Here is a 20,968-nt window from a genome sequence, read left to right on the forward strand (position 1 = left end):
CCAGTAGTTTACCTCCTTGCAGCAAGCAGCAAGAAGAAACAGCTCGTTTCAGCTTCAGCACATCCTAATTAGCACAAGTTGATTGGATTGGCCTCCCGACTCTCAGCTGTTTTGCGGGGGCCTCTGCTGTTTGCTACAAGGAGGTAAATTGCTGGGAGCAGATTTTTTCTTACTTGTGCTAATCAAGCTATGCTGAAAATGAAAATGAAAGTAAAGCAGGCTATTTGCTGTTTGCTGCAATGAGGCAAAATTGCTGTGAGGCAGAGGCAGAGGCAGATTTCTTTTTCTTGTTTTCCTCACCAAAAAAGGTAGGTGCATCTTATAGCCCAGAGCATCATATACTCTGAAAAATACGATATGTTATTGCATTGTTCTGGACTTAAATATATGTTCTTACCCATTGGCATAGGAACTGTTTTTGCATCTTTTCTTCATGGCCATCTTTCTTACTTTCTACATTTTTTATGTGGCCCCCAAAAGTCATAATGGCTTTGAATACATTTTTACTGTTTCATGTGCCAATGTTTCTTTTTCTTCTATTTTTCATCCATTGAAATCAATAACCTAAAAAATCTGACTATGTGGAGAAATTCATAATATTGTATCCCCCCCCCTGACATTACATTGAAAGATATTAGTTTACCTCCTTAAATGAAAAACATTGATCTTTAAAATACTGAATAATTTTGTGGCTAGATCCTCTCATTTTTTTCTTTGTTAGATATACTTCCTGCCTCTAAGGTGATGTATACAGAATTCTCTGCTCCCTTTTTTGCCCATAACAACATTCCTGTGAAGTAGGCTGGGTTGAGAGAGAGTGATTGGCTCCAAATCACCCAGTGAGCTTCCATAGTTGATGGTGGATTTGAACTTCAGCCCTCAGTAGCCCTCAGTGCTACTCTATAACACTTTAACCATCAGTTCATGCTAGCTTGGTTTCCTAATCCAAGTGTAGCTCCCTAACCAAACTTTGTTGTATTTCAGATGGTCAAGAAAAACCCTCTTATCATTGCTCTGTTCATTCTTACTTGTTTGAAGTCCTCGCTTTCCTATCTGGTTAGCAATAGGATGAACTGTCCTAGAAGATGTCAAATATGCACTGTTGGAGTTCTCATACCTGGTTTTGTGTCTTGCAGGTGTCTCAATATCTATTAGCTAATATTATCAATGCAGGAATGTTGAAGTCATGTCAAAACTGACGATGTCATGTAGCAGATAATATAGTACTAATGCTAATATCTGTAGGGTAATAAAATGTCTGTAATTCTCAAAGCAGGTTCAGAGAATATCATGCCCTTCTGAGCTATATGTATTCACCACAATGTCAATGTTTCTCTCATTTTTTGTTCTGTTCGTTACAGTTGGTGACCTCAGTCAGGTAGAATATGGCCTTTAGTCTTGTGTAGAAAAAAACAACACAAGCAAAGACTGCTGAATCAGGTCAGAAGTTCATCTGATCCATCATTTTGTGCCATACAATGGGGCACTAAATGTTTTCAGGAAGTTTACAAAGAATAATCAGGAAGACAGACTATTTTTATTTATTTATTTATTAGTTCGGTTTATATATGCCGCCCTTCTCCGGAGACTCAGGGCAGCTTACAGTATGAAGGCGTTAAGCAATAGCCTTCATACTTTTGTATATACCTGCTTAGTAGGGCTTTTTGCCCCCCCCCCCGAGCGGTGTTCTATTTTATACAAAGTCAGCTTATTGCCCCCACAAACTGGGTCCTCATTTTACGTACCTCGAAAGGATGGAAGGCTGAGTCAACCTTGAGCCTGGTGAGAATTGAACTTGCAGTAATTGCAGGCAGCTGGCTAAGTACTACTTTAACAGCAGCATTTTAGTCCACTGCGCCACCAAGGCTCTTTCCAGAATAGAATGACAAAGTTGAAAGGAACCTTGGAGGACTTCCAGTCCAACCCTCTGGTCAGGCAGGACTGCCTGTATGATGACTACCTGTAACAACTGTTGCTTCCAAGTAACAATTATTTAACAAACATTGTCTGTGGTTTAACAGACGACAAACTATGAGTATTAATAAAACTAATAATTTCCTTTTAAAACCATTGAGTCCATCTAAACTGGATGCATTTCAATTGGGTGTGTTATTCTCTCTGATATAAGCAAATTCTTATTCAGTTATGGCTAAAATTACACAGCATGATAAATGCTAAACCCAGCCTAACGAAACATAGTTATTTTAATCACATGTGATGGCCTGGTTCACACGTTGGCTGGGCTTTCACAATACGTTGAAGTACAAACAACATAACCTTATGTTAGGGTTGTTTATTTGGTTGTTTGAAACCAACCAGTGAATTCTACCAGGAAGTATTTTGCAGTGTCATTCAGAGTTATTCATTTGTGTGCAGTAAACTGTGTGTCAACTGCATGCAAATGTCAAGGAAGTGGCAACAAAACCCACTGTGGTCGAACTACAATTCAGCTGGCATCCTTGAACATCAGCAGATTGGCATCCTAATTGTGATTTCTTGCTAAGCTTGAATGTGGGTTTTCAGCTGAAATAGGATTATTGTTTAATGACCTGGCCATTGGGAGGCAGCAAAATAACACAGATAGGGAAGCATTTGCTGTCTATTACTTGAATAAAGTTCATGAATATTGAAAAAAATATCCATGCCTGCCTGCCTTCAGTGCTGTCACTGAATGGATCGACTAATAATGGGTCGAAGAAAAAGAGAAATAGAGGAAGAAGAACAAGGACAGGACAAGAAAAAGAGAAATAGAGGAAGAAGGACAAGGAAAGAAAGAAAGAAAGAAAGAAAGATCGTTTTGAATTGTATGAAAGTGATAGTGAGTGAAAAAAAAAAGGAGTTGGATGGAGACTTCTTCAATCTGACAATTTAGTTCTTCCAAAATTCACGGGCTAGACATTGCCACTGTAACTTGTTATACTTCGAGAGCTCAAGTTCAAGAAAATTGCTAAAACTTGCTTTTTAGAGAGTGACTCACCTAGTTTGGCATGAATTGGCAGTGCTGCTTGGGTTTGCAGGGAAACCTCTGTCCTAGACTTAATAAAAAATTGATATGGGTTGGACAAGTTGCTTTTTGTACAAAGCAGCCACACCTCAGCTGAACCTTCTCTGGCACTTTTGTTGCTTTGTCTTCTGCTTTGTTATGTTCAGAACTGTTGAATCCTGGGAAATGTCATTTTCATCATTATTATTTTTTTTGGAGATTTCCATACCATTTGGATGAGACAAAGCTTGACACCAGAAAGTGGATAGTTAGTGGAGCCAGCTCTAAGCTTTGAGAGAAAACAAACAGTTTTACCTACTAATTGAATTTCTTACATTTCTATTCTGGTTTGTTTAAGGAGCTCAAATGCATACATGATGTTTGCCCATCATTTTAGTTTTACAATAATATATTTATGGGGTAGGTTGAATGAAAGGGAGCAACTCATCCCAAGACACTCCTTAGTCCCACTAAATCACAACTTCACATATATTGTTTTTTTGTTTTTGGAAGGCCCTTTGACACCATATTTAACTTGTTATAGTTAGGGTACCAAAGTCAAGCCTGGTGACAACATTGTTGGAAGGCTTTGTCTTATCTCCTTTTAAATGTCCAAAGAGCCTTTTAAGGTTCTGCCTGTGCATGTAGAATAAGGAGAAAGGGGTTTAACTATCGGTGGCAGATGTAAAAATGCTATCTCTTCATACCACATCATGAAAGGAACCATACTATGGTTGAGGCAATTGGATTTTATTTATTACATTTATGAAATGATTTATTATCTGACTGCAGAAGAATAACTCCCCATGACTCAATCTACAAGTGTAAATCATATACAATTCTCCTTGAGCCAAGTTTATTTGAACAGCCCTTGGGACAAACTACAAAGTTCTACCCACTGAAGAGGAAGTTTCACTGAAGTTTCTGTGGTTCCTCCTTCCTGGTTCCTATTTAACGTACAAGTGTTGGTTTAAGATAATTTGTGAGCCAGCATCTACAGATGCGTGGGCAAACTATTAAGGAGGCTACCTGAATTGAGGTCCCTTGGTAATTTGAAGATTTTGCTTCAGGCATTTGTTTAGCTCCTTCATCCTGCATACCACACCTAGACAGCAGCTATGTACAGGACAGAGTATATGATACTGATTTCTGCAATACTACAGTACACACACACACACATGTGCAACCCCACCAAGTCATGAGGCCATCATACTTTATATTCTCTCTCTCTCTCTCTCTCTCTGTATGTGTGTGTATGTATGTATATCTATATCTATATTTATATCTATATGAATATGTATATGCATATGTGTGTGTGTGTGTGTATGTGTGTATACACTACACACACACATACACACGCCCGTCTGCCTATCTATCTATCTATCTATCTATCTATCTATCTATCTATCTATCTATCTATCATCTATCTATCTATCTATCTATCTATCTATCTATCTATCTATCATCTATCTATCTATCTATCTATCTATCTATCTATCTATCTATCATCTATCATCCTCTCTCTCTCTCTCTCTCTTTCTCTCTCTCTCATCTCTCTATCATTGTCTGTCTGTCTATCTATCTATCTATCTATCTATCTATCTATCTATCTATCTATCTAATCTAATACGATAGCCCCATGACTGTATTTTTTATTCTGTAGGTATATATGAACAATTTCTTGCGCTATGCAAATAGATTATATACATTTGCTTTTTTAAAATAAGCAGTAATTTGTATTTTACAACTCTGCCTTAAAAGAGAAACTGGGTGTGTTTATGTGCCAATAGCTGCATATTGCAATTGCTACACTTTTATTGCCAGTTATGTCAATTGGAGGTTATTTAAGGTGAAGAGTGTGAACTCAAGAATCTGGTTTTCTTCCCAGCTTTTAGAACCGTAAACATTTTGAAGAAATCTTACATTTTCCCTTTATATTTGGAACTGCAGGCTTCTCTTGGCTGAATTAGGCAATGGGAATTGGAAATCTGTTCTTTATTTAATCTTGAGTATTTATCTAGATTAAACATTGCATTCTCGTCAGACTTTTAAATAAACATTGCCTTCTAGCAGTTGAATTGCTTACAGTTAGGCAAGGCATACGAATAAAAAAAAAAGTGACACAAATTGTTAAGAAACATTGAGTGACTTCTTTCTGCATGAATTGTGGCACAAACAATGGTGCAATTAACAAAGGTCGTGGAGAAATATAACTCACAATATTTGGTTAGTGACATTCTTAATGCAAAAATCAAATTCATCAGTGGCAAAGAAAACTGCAGATAAATATGCTATGCACAGAACAGCACTATTTTTTCTAGGATCCATCCTTCTCCGGCCTAGTTTCTCAATACAGGACTGTTCCTCTGATAAAATGAAGAAAATTAATCCCATTTAATCCCTTGTCAGCCTTATGAGGCAGTCCAAAGAGGAAGGATGCCCAGATGAATTAATTCTACTTTATTGTAAGATTACATTAACAGAATCTTGCAAGTCTAAAGTACATTTCTTTCCTGTTGCTTTTACAGCCCAAGAAGCTAAAGAGAATCCTTTCTGAGACATTTGCCCTGCCCTCACTCCTGCTTTGGGCTAAGTTGGCTCTTATCCAGGGGTGGTATTTACTTACAAACTGTTGTGAGAGGACAGTGTATTTACCAGTGGAGCCTCATGGCTGTGTGTTACATCTGATTTCGGGATTACCAAATGGACCCCTGATTACGATCTCCGCCTCCCTCGTTGTAACCTAAGATGTATACTACCTGTGATCTTCTTGCGCTGCGAGATTCCCCCCTCTCGCAGATCTGGCCCTCCACATTATCGAGGGCCTACCTCAAGGACGGGTTTTGGGACCCAGAGAGGTGGCATGTGAAAACCAGGGGGTTGAGGGGTTTTTTATCAAATTTTTTAATTAAACTTTTAAGGGGTCCCAGGGAGGGGGAGGGTCGAATTAGAACTCAGGTTGTGGGTTTGAGGAAAAACCCACAAGGGGGAGGGTCGGGTCTGGCCTCGAAGTGCAGCGAGGGGGGTGGGGGACCTGGGGTCGAGGGGGGTGTCAGAGCTCATCCGGATAGTGTTTCAAACATCAATACTGTGGGTGGGAGGGGTAGATATGGCGGGAGCAGGGGGCCATATCGTGTTAGGGGAGTGCGCACTCACTGTTTACGAGTGATGGCGTGCTCCGGCCCCCAAGGCTCCACCCGTTCTCCAGGTTGCATAGACCCTCAGGGCCCAGGCCTTCGGCTGATGCTATGCAATGCCAGGTCTGTAGTAAATAAAGCCCCCCTCATTTGTGATCTTATTCAGGAGGGGGGTGCAGACCTGGCAGGTATTACGGAGACCTGGTTGGGCCAGGAGGGGGGGGTTCCCCTCATTGAAATGTGCCCACCAGGTTTCCATGCATTCCATCAGCCAAGGTCACAGGGGAGGGGCGGGGGGGTAGCGGTTATCATTAAAGATGGTCTGAGACCGAGGGAGGCCACCGTTCCTCAGACGACCGGCTGTGAATCCCTCCTTGTGAAATAGGGTCATGGGGTTCAGAGGGGTTTGCTGATCACATACCTGGTTCCCTGCCACGTGGCAGCAGCCCTGCCTGAGCTACTCAACGTCATCGCTGCGGTGGCGGTTGATACCCCTAGGCTTATGGTCATGGGGGATTTCAACCTGCCGTCTGTGGGTGAGGCATCGGAGGTGGCTCAGGAGTTCATGGCTTCCATGACAGCCATGGACCTGACCCAGTTAATTCATGGCCCTACCCACACGGGGGGAAACACGCTGGATCTGGTTTTTGTCTCTGGACAGTGGTTGAGTGATCTCAAGATAGGGGATATAGTCACCGAGCCCTTGTCATGGTCTGATCACTCTCTCCTTCGTCTCGACCTTTGAACCGCTACACCCCGCCGCAGGGAGGTGGAGCAGGTAAAATGGTTCCGCCCCAGGTGCCTGATGGAACCTGACAGGTTCCAGATGGAGCTTGGGCCATTCCCTGAGGCTCTGGCACACGCCTCGACTGGAGACCTAGTGGCCGCCTGGGATAGGGCGGCCGCTGGAGCTCTGGACCGGGTCATGCCTTTGCGGCCTCTGACCCGGCGCCGATCTCATTTAGCTCCTTGGTTCACTGAGGAGCTGAGGGAGTTGAAGCGCTGGAAAAGACGCCTAGAGAGTAGTTGGAGGGCCAGTCTTTCTGAATCTGACCGGGCACTGGTAAGATCTCATATTAGGAATTACCTAGTGGTGATAAAAGCAGCGAAATGTAGCTATTTGGCTGCTCTTATTGCGTCATCAGATAATCGCCCGGCCGCCCTGTTTAGGGTGACCCGCTCCCTGCTCCACCAGGAAGTGCAGGAGGACCCCTTGGAGGATTTTGTTCAATATCTGTATGACAAAATCACTCAGATTCGGGAAGATCTGGACTCCAACTGGGTAGTCTCAGGGGGGGGGGACTGGGGCAGGTCTTGAGAATGTTATCTGGGATGAGTTTGATCCTGTGACCCCTGAGGACATGGACAGGATTCTGGGTAGACTGAACGCGACCACTTGTTTATTGGACCCGTGTCCCTCCTGGTTAGTGCTGGCTTCTCGGGAGGTGACACAAGGCTGGTTCCAGGGGATTATAAATGCTTTGTTGGGTGAGGGTGTCTTTCCTGCCGCCTTGAAAGAGGCGGTGGTGAGGCCTCTCCTCAAGAAGCCTTCCCTGGACCCAGCAATGTTGGTAAATTATCGTCCGGTCTCCAACCTTCGTTTTGTGGCGAAGGTTGTTGAGAGTGTGGTTGCACAACAGCTCCCCCAGCACCTGGATGAAATGACGTATCTGGATCCGTTCCAGTCGGGCTTCAGGCCCGGGTACAGACGGAAATGGCATTGGTCGCGTTGGTTGATGATCTCTGGAGGGCTCGGGACAGGGGGTGCTCCTCTGTCCTGGTCCTGTTAGATCTCTCAGCGGCTTTTGATACCATCGACCATGGTATCATGCTGCACCGGTTGGAAGAGTTAGGGGTGGGAGGCACTGTGTTGTGGTGATTCTCCTCCTTTCTCTCTGACCGGTTGCAGTCTGTGTTGACAGGGGGACAGAGGTCGACCCCGAGGCCCGTCATATGTGGGGTGCCACAAGGGTTGGTCCTCTCGCCTCTCCTGTTCAACCTTTATGTGAAGCCGCTGGGCGAGATCATCCGTGGTTTCGGGGTGGAGTACCATCAGTACGCTGATGACACCCAGCTGTACATCTCCACCCTGGATCACCCCAACGATGCCCTTGAAGTGATGTCCTGGTGCCTGGAGGCCGTACGGATCTGGATGGGGAGGAACAGGCTCAGGCTCAACCCATCCAAGACCGAGTGTCTGTGGTTTCCGACGTCCCGATATAGTCAGTTGATGCCATCACTGACTATTGGGGGCGAATCATTGGCCCCCACGGAGAGGGCTCGCAACTTAGGCATCCTCCTGGATTCACGGCTGTCTTTAGAAGAGCACTTGATGGCCGTGACCGGGAGGATTTTTCATCAGGTTCGCCTGATTCGCCAGTTGCGTCCCTTTCTGGATCGGGACTCATTACGCACGGTCACTCATGCCCTCATCACCTCCCGCCTGGACTATTGCAATTCTCTCTACATGGGGCTCCTCTTGAGGAGCACCTGGAGGCTCCAACTGGCGCAGAGTGCGGCTGCACGGGTGGTAATGGGAGTGACATGGCGCTCCCATGTAACACCTCTCCTGCACGAGCTGCACTGGCTCCCGGTGGTCTTCGGGGTGCACTTCAAGGTTTTGGTTACCACCTTTAAAGCGCTCCATGGGTTAGGACCTGGTTATCTACGGGACCGCCTACTACCACCAATAGCCTCCCACCGGCCAGTACGCTCTCATAGAGAGGGACTCCTTCAGGTGCTGTCAGCCAAACAGTGTCGACTGGCGGCCCCTGGGGGAGAGCCTTCTCTGTGGGGGTACCTACCATCTGGAATGAGCTCCCCCCGGAGATACGGAGGATCCCGGATCTGCGCACCTTCCGCCGCGCTGTGAAGACCTTTTTATTCCATCAGGCGGGCTTGGCCTAATCTCTTCCTTTTTTAAATATGTAAATTTTAATCTGTTTTTAAATTATCGGGGTGTTTTAATCTGTCTGGGCCAAAATGATTTAATTTGATTTTATCTGGTTTTTTAAATTTTTTGTATCTATGTATTTTATTGTTTGGCTGTTCACCACCCTGAGTCCTTCGGGAGTAGGGCGATATACAAATCAAATAAACTAAACTAAACTAAACTTACCTTTGCTACCAGTTTGCAAATGTGAGCACATGCAACAGGGCCTTCTGTGCATACGCAGAGCATCAAAAATGGGACGTGGTGATGTCCAGGAGGGTGGGCGGAGCCCCCCGCAGCCATCGCTACCAGTTTGCCTGAACCCAATAGAACTGGCTGAATACCATCACTGCTCTTACTACTACTACTACTCTACCTAACTACTTCTAACTACTCCACTAACTACTCCACTGGCTGTGTCTGTTTTACATGTCTCCCAAGATTATTTCTGTACAGTGGTACCTCAGTACACTACTTCTTCAAATTTGGTACTCAATACATTTTGATACAAAAATGTTGTCCCAGCACTCAGCATTTATTTTACTTGACATGCTGTAATAGGAAGAGAGGGATAGCTGTGGAGAATGATAGGAAGTTGGTCATGCTGGGAAGGTCACTGACATAGAAAAAGGGTTTATAAAGAAAAGGAATATGTAAATCATTGTATTGTTGGATATACAACCAAAGTAACACTGTGTGTTACATATGTCTTTGCAAAATCCTAAAGTTATGATGTTCTGGAAAATAGTTATTTGTCTTTCATCAGCTATATAGAATATATAGAGAGCTGAATTTTTCTTCCAGCTGCCTGGGCTATTCCAGTGTAGACAGAAGAGAAAGGTAAGGCTCATAGTTAGACACATATACAGTATACTTTTAAAAACGACAATAAATAAAACCCAAAATTACATTAGTCTTGCTTCACTCAAAGAGGTCTGTTACATGAGGTGAGATGATAACTCTCATTGGTGGATTGCTCATGTCAGTATTAGAGTGCCTATTATTCAATTTTTCTCCATATATGTAATTGATATCTCCCTCTCCTTCTCTCCCTCCCTCCCCCTCTATTTCTTTTCTATCTCTGAGAGAGAGAGAGAGTGGGGGGGGGGGAGAGAGAGAGATTGGAACTTTGTCAAACTGAATCACTCACTGAAACTTGTCAGAATCTTAATGATACACCTATAGGTCTAAAATCAGGGAGGTATAGATTTTTGTCTATTACCAACTACAGAATGTCTCTAGGTTACTTTAGAACAATTATTCAGTTCAATTTATCTTACAGAGGTTTTGTGATACAGTGATTTCAGACAGATCCTGTTTGAAAGAAATGTCATGACTTTAAATTAATAGTTCAGTAGATCATTCTCTTTATACTGTACACAGTGAGTAGCATAAAATGAACTTGTTACAACCAACTTTGTTCTGGTCAAAGAAAGTATATTTTCTGCTTGTCTTTAAGTAAGATTGTGCTATCGCATACATGTTCTCAACAATTGGTCTTTCTTTGTCAATAGTAATCCAGCTAGAAGAATTGAATGCCAAAAATTAAAAGAACAATAGCATATGAGATTTATTAAGAGTTTCTGAAAATAATCAGGGAGAAAATTCCTGTCTTTGTTTTCTTTTGGCAAACCTTTATTCAGTTTTAATAAAGGCAAATCTTTATTCACTTCTAGGACTTTATTCTCAAGTCCTAGAAGTGTCTACATGAGAATATTTTAAGAAACCATTGAGATAGTTCAAGACTAAAAAGAAGGGTAGCTTCTGATAAAGGATAGGATTAAATTCTTCAACATTTTTTTCTCATTATTTGCACCTTGTTCAATTTAGGCTTTAACAAAATTATATAACATTTTGGAAAAAAGATACATCCTAGGAGTCCAGCACCGGAGGCTAAGATAGAGAACATCTCCACAGCAACTGTATATTTTCCCTTGGAACTCAGGTAGGTTGGAACAAAAGAGAGCCAAACACTACAAAAGACCAACATACTGAAAGTGATAAACTTGGCTTCATTAAAAGTATCTGGTAATTTCCTAGCAAGGAAAGCCACAGCAAAACTGATAATGGCCAGGAAGCCCAGATAGCCCAATACAGAGTAAAACATAACCATAGAACCTGCACTGCATTGCAGTACAATTTCTTCAGTCACTGAATACATATCCATGCCTGGAAAAGGGGGAGAAATTGTCAACCATCCAACACAGATGCCTGCTTGAATTAGAAAGCAGGAAAGAACAATAGAGCTGGCCAGTCTTTTCCCCACCAACTTCCTCATCCTGGATCCTGGTTTGGTGGCCATGAAAGCCAGAACCACTGTGATGGTTTTGGCCAGCACACAAGAAACAGCCACTGAAAAGATGATGCCCAATGCTGTTTGTTGAAGAAGACAGACCACTTTTCTTGGTTTGCCAATGAATAGCAATGTGCAAAGGAAGCAGAACAGGAGGGAGATGAGGAGAGTGTAGGTAAGACTCTGGTTGTTGGCTCTGACAATGGGAGTGTGGTGATGTGTCATAAATATGCCAAGCACCAGAGCTGTCAATGAAAAAAAGAAAAATGCCAGGAAAGTAAAAGCGATTCCCAAAGGTTCTTTGTAAGACAGAAATGTTATAATCTTAGGGTAACAGAAATCTTGATTCTTATTTGCAAACTCTTTGTCTGAACATTTCTTACACTCATTCATGTCTGAAAAAGAAAAGACAGTGTTTAACTTCTGCAGTTGTCATAATTCTCTGCCCTAATTACTGGTAGTCCTCCAGTTACAATCACAACTGAGCCTAAAATTTGTGTTCCTAAATGAAACATTTGGTAAGTTTTGCCTTATTTTACAACCTTTCTTGCCATAGTTGTCAGGAGAATCATTGCAGTCGTTATGTTAGTAATACTGTTATTAAGTGAATCTTGCTTCCCATTGACTTTGCTTGTAAGAAGGTCACAAAAGGGGATCACATGACCCCAGGACACTGTAAACCATCATAAAAATAAACCAGTTGCCAAGCATCTGAATTCTGATCACATGACCATGGGGATGCTGCAAAGGTTGTAACTGTGAAAAATTATAAAAAGTCATAAACCACTTTTTTCAGTGCCATTGTAACATTGAATGGTCACTAAATGAACTGTTGTAAGTTGAGGACCACTTGTGTTTCTCTCAGACAGCTGAGAGAAACACAGTTAGTCCTTAACTTACAACAGTAAATATTCACCCCAATAAGTTTTGATATATTTGAAGGAGGCGGTGGTGAGGCCCCTCCTCAAGAAGCCCACCTTGGATCCAGTTATTTTAAACAATTTTCGTCCTGTCTCCAACCTTCGCTTTATTGCGAAGGTTGTTGAGAGCATGGTGGCACGTCAGCTCCCGCTGGTCCTGGATGAAGCATCATACCTAGACCCGTACCAGTCGGGCTCCAGGTACAGCACGGAGACGGAATTGGTCTCACTGGTGGATGATTTCTTGAGGGCTAGGAACAGAGGATATTCCTCTGCCATGGTCCTGTTAGATCTCTCAGCGGCTTTTGATACCATCGACCATGGTATCTTGCTGTGGCACCTCGAGGGATTGGGAGTGGGAGGCACTGTTTTACAGTGGTTCTCCTCCTACCTCTCTGGATGCTCGCAAGCAGTGTTGTTGTGGGGGCAGAGATCGACCCCGAGGCCCCTCACATGTGGGATTCCCCAGGGGTCGGTTCTCTCTCCCCTGCGGTTTAACATCTATATGAAGCCGCTGGGGGAGAACATCCATGGTTTTGGGGTGGGGTATCATCAGTATGCTGATGATACCCAACTTTTTATATCGACCCTGAATCAGCCCAGTGATGCCCTCGACGTGATGTCCCGATGCCTGCAGGTGGTGCGGCTCTGGATGGAGAGAAACAGGCTCTGACTCAACCCTTCCAAGACAGAGTGGCTGTGAGTACCAGCATCTCGGTTCCAAAGGAATATTGCATCTTTGGTCATAGGGGGAGAAGTGTTGCTCCCTGTGGGGTGCGCAACTTAGGCGTTCTCCTGGATGCACGGTTGACCTTAGAAGACCATGTTACGACCGTGACCAGGGGGGCATTTGCCCAGATTCGTCTGGTGCGCCAGTTGTGCCCCTACCTGGACCGAGATGACTTACGCACGGTCACCCATGCACTCGTCACCTCCCGGATTGACTATTGCAACACTCTCTACATGGGGCTGCCCTTGAAAACCACTCGAGGTTTCAGCTGGTACAGAATGCAGCCGCGCGGGTAGTGATGGGAGTGTCCCGATGCTCCCATGTCACACCCTTCCTGCGTGACCTGCATTGGCTACCGGTTGCCTTCCGGGTGAGGTTCAAGGTGTTGGTGATCACCTATAAAGCCCTACATGGCTTAGGCCCGTGGTATTTGGCAGATCATCTGCGGCCAACAACAGCTCCCCATTGCCCGGTGCGCTCACACAGAAAGGGCCTACTTGGGGTCCCATTGCCCAAGCAATGCCAGCTGATGGCCCCTAGAGAGCGAGCCTTCTCTGTAGGCACACCTACCCTCTGGAATCAGCTCCCCTTGGAGCTCCGGGTGGCCCCTGACTTTCGCTCTTTCCGCTGTGACCTTAAAACATGGTTGTTTCACCAGGCTGGCCTGGACTGAATGGGGTTTTAATGGGAATTTTAGTTTCTTTTATTGTTTGAATTTTAATCTGGACTTGTTGCTGCTTATTGTTGTGAGCCACCTTGAGTCCTTGTGGAGAAAGGGCGTTATATAAGTCCAATGAAATAAATAAATAAAATAAATAAAATATTTCCTTTGATTTTGGATTATCATATTACCTAGTTACTTTGGTTGAATATAGAATATATACTAGATCACAAACCACACCACATCAAACACACCACATCATTCATTCCTTATTTTTCCACCATATTTTCATCAGACTGCTAATATATTTAGTCATCCTTTTGCAGAAATCTTTCTCCGCAAATTCCTTTGACCTTTGGCAGCAGTATAAATTCCACTGGATATTTCATTCGAGCTACTTGAAAAAGTTACCACACTTTTTAAGAAGACAGAAAAGCACAGGCAGAAAGCAATTCTGTGGCAGTAGGCTTTGTGTCCTTAAAAACCTTGAAAACTTCATTCATTTGGGCTGAAAACATAAATATTAGAGCACTTTGGATTCCTCCCGCCATAATAGAGCAACACTTTTTTATGAATCATATCTCAGATCTCTCCATGAAGTCCTTCCTCCATAAAGTGCTGCCTCCCCTGGCAAAGGAGGAACAGGCAGATGTTTATGGAAAGGAAGAGTGAGGAAAGCTGGGAGTGTGTGCCAAGAATTTAAACTCCCAGCAGACTCACCCAAGGTGTGAAGGTCATCCCAGCTGCTCAACCTAAATATGCAGGGACTTACATTGGGCAACAGCAATAAAGGAAAATGCTGCAGGTGGCGAACTGATCATTACATACTGCATCTCGGCAACGCTGGCTGCCAGAGCAATTCCACAAAGAAACACGCTTGGGTGGTGGTTTGAAGATGGTTTATTTGCAGCTAACAGCAACAGCTTGCTACCGATATGCTAACAGCAATCAAGTCAGAGTTCCCGCATCAGCATTTAGCACTGTTTAAATAGCGCGCTGAGAAGCCGGCATCTGTTTCCACTTTCCGGCTTCCAGGGGCGTCTGGTGCTGATGTCAGCCCAGATCTGTTAACCCTATCGGTCCCACACCCATCGCCCCATGCGATCCCACTCCGCCCATCACCGTGCAAGCAGAGCCCTATCCACGCCCCAAAACCCATCACCAACACCCATGACGTGCGACCACCCCCTCCCGATCACACACACACACACACACGTCGCTTCCAGCAGTCATTGTCGAGTTCCGTTAGCAGCAGCAGATAGACCGCTCAACACTGCACTGGAGAAGAAATGGTAAACCACTCCAAGAAAACTGCGTGGACAGAAAATCATCTTGGAGAAAATGTACCTATGAGATTGCTAAGGATCAACACAGAACAGCAATGTTCCAATACTTGAGGGGCTACCACAAAGATGAGGGGGTCAATCTATTTTCCAAAGCATCCAAAGTGTTGTGGCCTGTCAGCGGCCTGTGCAGATTGTAGCTGATTCTGACAACGAGGAGGCTGATGTGGTGCTGCGCCAGCAGCCTGTGCAGCTGGCACTCGAGTCGGACACTGAGGAGGCTGGAGAAGATGTGGTGCCAGAGGCAGGGATTCAGCCAGGGCCTTCAGATCCTCCAGAAGCTCCTTTAAGTGAAGAGGACAAAGGGAAGGAGCCTCTTCTCAATGCATGGGTACGCAGAGCTGCCAAAAGGCAGGAATGGCTCCTCAGGATGAGGTCTCAAGAATAAAGCTTGGGGCTAATTGGCCACTCCCTTAGCCTATTTAAGAAGGAACGCTGATTGCAGCAAGCTGTAGGGAACAACTTTAGTTCACTCTCCTTCGCGTCTGGACTCTCTGCAAAATTGCTTCTGGGCTTACTGCCAACCCTAGTAAGACTGTGATTGCCTTATCTTAGTAGGTTGTTAAGACAGTTTATTAACAGCCTTTGGTTGAAAAAGACTGAGTTATTTGAGTAAAATAAGCTTTGTATAGATTTTGTGTGTGCTGCATTCTTTGGGGTCCGTAGCTGGGGTAGAACAGAAAGGCAAGACAAGAAACAATAGATGGAAACTAATTAATGAGAGAAGCAACCAAGAACTAAGGAGAAATTTCCTAACAGTGAGAACAACTAATCAATGGAATGCATTGCTATAGGTGCTCCATCACTGAAGGCTTTTAAGAAGAGGCTGGATAACCATTTATCTGAAATGGTACAGGTTCTCCTTCTTGAGCTGGGGCTTGGAATAGAAGACCTCCAAGGTCCCTTCCAACTCTGTTGGAATTCTACATTCTAACATTGACTTGTTGGCACATAACCATTATCCCAGAGCTAGACATACAGCTAGTCCTCAAGTTACTATCATAATGATGACTGCTCATCATGGTCATAAGTTGTGATGGTTGTAAAATGGATCATCACATGACCAGATCCATTTCAATTTTTTTTAGGTGGTCATTAAGCGAACATCCCAGTTGTTAAGCAAACCAATGGTTGACTATGGGGGTATTTTGGTGGAAAACCAAAAGTAAATTCCAGTTTTCAGCAAAATAAATAAATAAACAAACTGTAAAACGTGGTCATGTGGAATGTCACAAACAGCCACAAAAATTGGCCAGCTGCTGAGCATCTCAACTGTGGTCATGTGACCATGGGGGAGGGGGGAAGTTGGCTGTTGGAACTTCAGAACTGAGTCATAAATACCTCAGGCAGGTCCTTCATAATTTTGTAACTTGGTTGTAAGTACCTGGAGGGTGATCCTGTATTACTTTGAACAGTTGCTAACTGTTTGATGGTGATAAACTGGTGATAAATTGAGAACTATCTATAAAATCCAAGGTAAGCTTGGAGCACATCTGACCACTTCATGCAATTGAACTTGGCTCTCAAAATGAAGTCATCTATCTCCTATCTGCAAAATGATATTTCTTACCTTCTTTGTCTGAAATTTTCCCTTTGGGACATAGGACACAGTCATAACAACAAAATGGCTCCTCTTCCCTCACTTTTTTGCTAGAGCCAGGATGGCAGTGCTCACTACATAGCGATAAAGGCCGAGTCTAAAATAAAAGAGAAGGACATTCATACTGAAAATAAGACAGAAAAGATTAGTTCCTGGGCTTTTCTGTATGTTATTAAACTGGTAAAACATGTTTCAATAATATATGGGTTAGGTAGGTTGAATTAAGAGATCTTCATTTGGGAGCTGCTTTATGGCAGAATGTTGGACATAATGGAAAGTAATTTGAAGTCATTTGACTCTAAGGATATTATCATTGCTAAGAAAACTCACGATTCATTTCCTTACATTTTGGAGAGGAAATGATTTTTTTTTTTTTAATTTGATTTATATGCCGCCCTTCTCCGGAGACTCAGGGCAGCTTACAAGGCGCTAAGCAATTTTGCTAGACAATAAGTCTGAATGTATTTTAACCTGACATACAACTTCATCTTCTGCTCACTTTAAGCTTAAAATGATGTTTTACAGCATCTTTTTGCTGTTCATTAAAGCATGTTTGTCTGCATGACAGTAAGAGGATGAGGGCCAAACGATGGCCTTTGCTTGCATCAGACATCATTACATAATTGTGCCATTTCTGTGATGATGTCATGTATTGTCCTTTTGATATCATTTTGGCTTGCTATGAACATTTCTGGTCCAAAGGACCTCTAAATAGCATTAGTTTCTGCTTACTTGATTCCCCCACCTCCTGTCACTAACTTCCCCGCTTCCCCCCTTCCTTCCTTCCTTCCTTCCTTCCTCCCTCCCTCCCTCCCTCCCCCCTCCCTCCCTTCTTCCTATCCTTCTATTTTAAATTCCTAATTACATTTTCTTACTAAATAAATTTGCTGGCAAGATTACCAGGTAGAAAACTCTGTGCTGTCCCATATCTTTACCTGTATTCATACCTGTACCTGTACAGGTAGCCCTCTATTTACAACAGTTCATTTAGTGACCATTCAAAGCTACAATGGCTTGGCAAATGACACATATTTATGACAGTTAAGTGTTGGGACACTTGTGATCACCTGGTGGTCATGTGATCACCTTTTACAACCTTCTTACAGGCAAAGTCAATGGGGAAGCTTAACAACCATGTTGTTAATTTAACAACTGCAGTGATTCTCTTAACAATTGTGACAAGAAAGGTTGTAAAATTGGACAAAACGAACTTAGCAATATAAATTTTGAGTTCATTTGTGGTCATAATTCGAAGATCTGTATCCATCTATACATATGCATGCACACATACATCAGTGTTAATCACTATACCCATCTGCTGCTGTCTCCTACCTGGTTAAACCAGCTGTGCCAGGTAATGGCATCATCATTAATGGTGAACATTTGATCTGCAGGTGCCAGGGGATCTACACTCCCAACTTTCACTCTTTGTAAAGAGAGGTTGGAAAAAATAATCCAATTGAAGATATCAAATCCAGTCACCAGCTCTCCTTTCTGGTTGAAGGTGATCCTATCTTGAGCAGTATTATTAAATGAGGTACATCTCAGAAAGTGGTGGAGCTACATTAGTAACAGAAATATGACATGTAAAACAAAAGTGAAATTTTATATTCTAACTGATGGTTGGAGCAAAATAATGGCATTTGATGCCGTTAGGGAGGGAGAAGCATATTGGAAGAAAGTATTCAAATCAACCCAAATTACAATAATCGATTCTGTTCTTTCTAATATTGTTCCTAGACAGAAGCAGTAACCTTTTTTCCTGGGCTCATATAGCTGTGAGCCTTGGCTATATCCCTGAGCCTGGGGGCATTGAATGTGTCAAAGACCCCATTCCCTGGCTATATTGCTAATTGGCAAAGCATATTTCTTCTATGCATATTTAATTTGGATGTTTTTAGTGTTTTTATTGGTTTTGCTGTTTTTATTGGTTTTAAAATAAAATATTAAAAAGGTTTTTTAATATTTTTAATTCTAATACATATTTTTTAACTGGAAGCTGCTCAGAATCATTGACTGAGATGGGTGTCCATAAAAATTGATTGACTGACTGATTGAATAAAAAGCTGCTGTCTACCTTACAACAAAAGACAGCAGTGTTTTATTTTTTTTTTGATGTTTGTCATAAGTACTGCTCATATGTCTGAACCCCTTTTGGCCTTCCAAATCCACACTGCCCATTCCTGATAGTTACTCGTTGTGCAGTCCTATGCTTTGGAAATGATCTCATGATCCATATAAGTGGATCATAGGAATAATAAGAGCATGGTGGCTCATGTGGTTAGGACACTGGGTTGGAGGTTTAGAAGCCCTTGTTTGAGATCCGAGTGCTTCCATGGGGCAGAGTGAGCTCTTGTCCTTAGCTCTAGCTCCTGCCATGGACATGAAAGGAGCTCCCAGCTGAGTATTCCCTGGGTAACAATGATGTCATTGGCTAATCCTTTCAAACAGGAAGCGCCTTGGCGTTTCTGACACGAGTGCAATGAGATAGGAATATTCATGGTCACCAAGAACATAATGATAGAGCAATAGAAGCTCTGCATACTGTAACCAATAGTCCAAACTTTTTCATATTATAACATACTACTTGGAGAATGCAAGTACTCCAAGGTGGCCTTACAGAAGCACCTTACAAACTGTGGCACAACAGAAATCCTTAATGTCCTCTGAACTTTTTAATTCCATGCTATTTTGCTTTATTCTTTTCTCTCTTTTTCTTTAATATTGTTTGGTTTTGTTTATTTTAATCATCAGAGTTTCTAGTGCTCTGTAAAAATTAATAGAGGTATAACAGATAATAACCCCACTTTTTGTGTAAATGAAGACCAGATATCCAGAGGAGAGCAGGAAACAAACGAAATACAGGATGTTTCATTTAGTTGGTAGAGAGAAGATGGCAAACAAATGTGAGATAATGAAAAAGTCATAATAGTTATATGTACATGTTTTATAGGATTCAAGTTATATTTGTATCTATATATATAAAAGCAAAAACCACTCACGCCGTAATCACGAAATCTCCAGAACTGTAAAGCCTACAAACTTGAAATTTGCCACGTATGTTCCTCTTGGCTTCTAGATGCTCACTAAGAAAGGATTTTTCGAAATGACCATCAGAGCATTAGTATTTCCTATATTATTATTAACACGCTCTGATGCTAATTAGTTAGACTTTCTACTCCCCCTGAAAATAACTCTGGAGAGAAGGGGATAGGATAGGAGTGGCTTCTGTAGGGCAAGCCTGGTGGACAGAAGGGGATAGGATAGGGAGGCTTCTGTGGGGCAAGACTGAGGGAGAGAAGGGGATAGGACAGGGGAGGCTTCTGTGGGGCAAGCCTGAGGGAGAAAAGGAGATAGAATAGGAGATGTTTCTGTGGGGCAAGGCTGAGGGAGAGAAGGGGAGAGGATAGGGGAGGCTTCTGTGGGGCAAGCCTAAGGGAGAGAAGCAGATAGGATAAGAGATGTTTCTAGGGGGCAAGGCTGAGGGAGAGAAGGGGAGAGGAGAGGCCAATTTTAACTACTCATTAATTTTCAAGCTGTAAGTGTCGATTTATCAAGCCCGATCACATAGTTTCGTAGCAGAGCACGGGTATTCAGCTAGTTTAATATATATTTGATAAACACCAGTTTTCATACAGAACAAATAGATCTGCAGAGGACGCTATTACTCTTCACACTGCTCTGACTCATCTGGAACAACGGGGGGGGGGGGGGGAGGGGGGGCTCTGTGAGGATGCTTTTTGTAGATTTTAGTTCTGCATTTAACACAATTGTTCCACATAGACTAGTGTCTAAATTTATGGTCCTTGGGCTTTCTTATTCAATCTTCCTTTGGATTATAGATTTCCTGTCTGGCTGCTCTCAGAGGGTCAGATTAGGTAATCATACCTCCTCAGCCCTTATTCTTAACACTGGTACACCACAGTGACTCAAGAGTCTTGAGTCTCTTACTCTATACTCTTTATGTACATGACTGCATTCCCACTCATGCCAGTAATACTATTATTAAATTTTCAGATGATACAACAGTGGAGGGACTCATCTCCAGAGGGGATGAGTCTGCCTATCGAGATGAGGTGAACTGGTTGCTTTCATGGTGTGGAGACAATAACCTGGTCCTTAAGCCCAATAAGACCAAGGAGCTTATAGTGGACTATAGAAGGAGTAGATCAGACATTCAGCCCTTGCTTATCAATGGAGACCGAGTGGAGCAAGTGGCCAGTTTTAAGTTTCTGGTGTTATCATAAAAGTGGATCTGACCTGGGGCACTCACATTGCAGCACTGGTCAAAAGGGCCCAGCAGAGATTATACTACCTGAGACTTCTCAGGAAACAACAACTGAATGAAAAACTGATGGTGACCTTCTAC

The 20,968-nt window shown here is 43.0% G+C and overlaps 1 protein-coding gene across 1 annotated transcript; it reads right to left on the reverse strand.

Annotated features, from left to right (window-relative positions):
• Positions 1-10,841: 10,841 nt before the first annotated feature.
• LOC132712171 (vomeronasal type-2 receptor 26-like) lies at positions 10,842-19,100 on the reverse strand. The gene is made up of 4 exons (XM_087893556.1): positions 19,020-19,100; positions 17,932-18,159; positions 16,570-16,696; positions 10,842-11,740 (listed from the first exon to the last, which is right to left on the reverse strand). Exons 1-4 carry the CDS (start codon positions 19,098-19,100, stop codon positions 10,842-10,844), a joined length of 1,335 nt encoding a protein of 444 aa, XP_087749682.1.
• Positions 19,101-20,968: the final 1,868 nt, after the last annotated feature.

This window comes from Pantherophis guttatus, chromosome 4 (genome assembly GCF_059756535.1).
Source record: "Pantherophis guttatus breed Tessera chromosome 4, ASM5975653v1, whole genome shotgun sequence".
Classification (NCBI taxonomy): domain Eukaryota; kingdom Metazoa; phylum Chordata; class Lepidosauria; order Squamata; family Colubridae; genus Pantherophis; species Pantherophis guttatus.

Coding starts and splice junctions, on each gene's coding strand:
- LOC132712171 (XM_087893556.1), bottom strand. CDS start 19,100: ATGAATATTCCTATCTCATTGCACTCGTGTCAGAAACGCCAAGGCGCT. Junction 18,160..19,019: donor GATTAGCCAATGACATCATT/GTTACCCAGGGA, acceptor TTACTAATGTAG/CTCCACCACTTTCTGAGATG. Junction 11,741..16,569: donor GAAAATTTCAGACAAAGAAG/GTAAGAAATATC, acceptor TTTCTTTTTCAG/ACATGAATGAGTGTAAGAAA.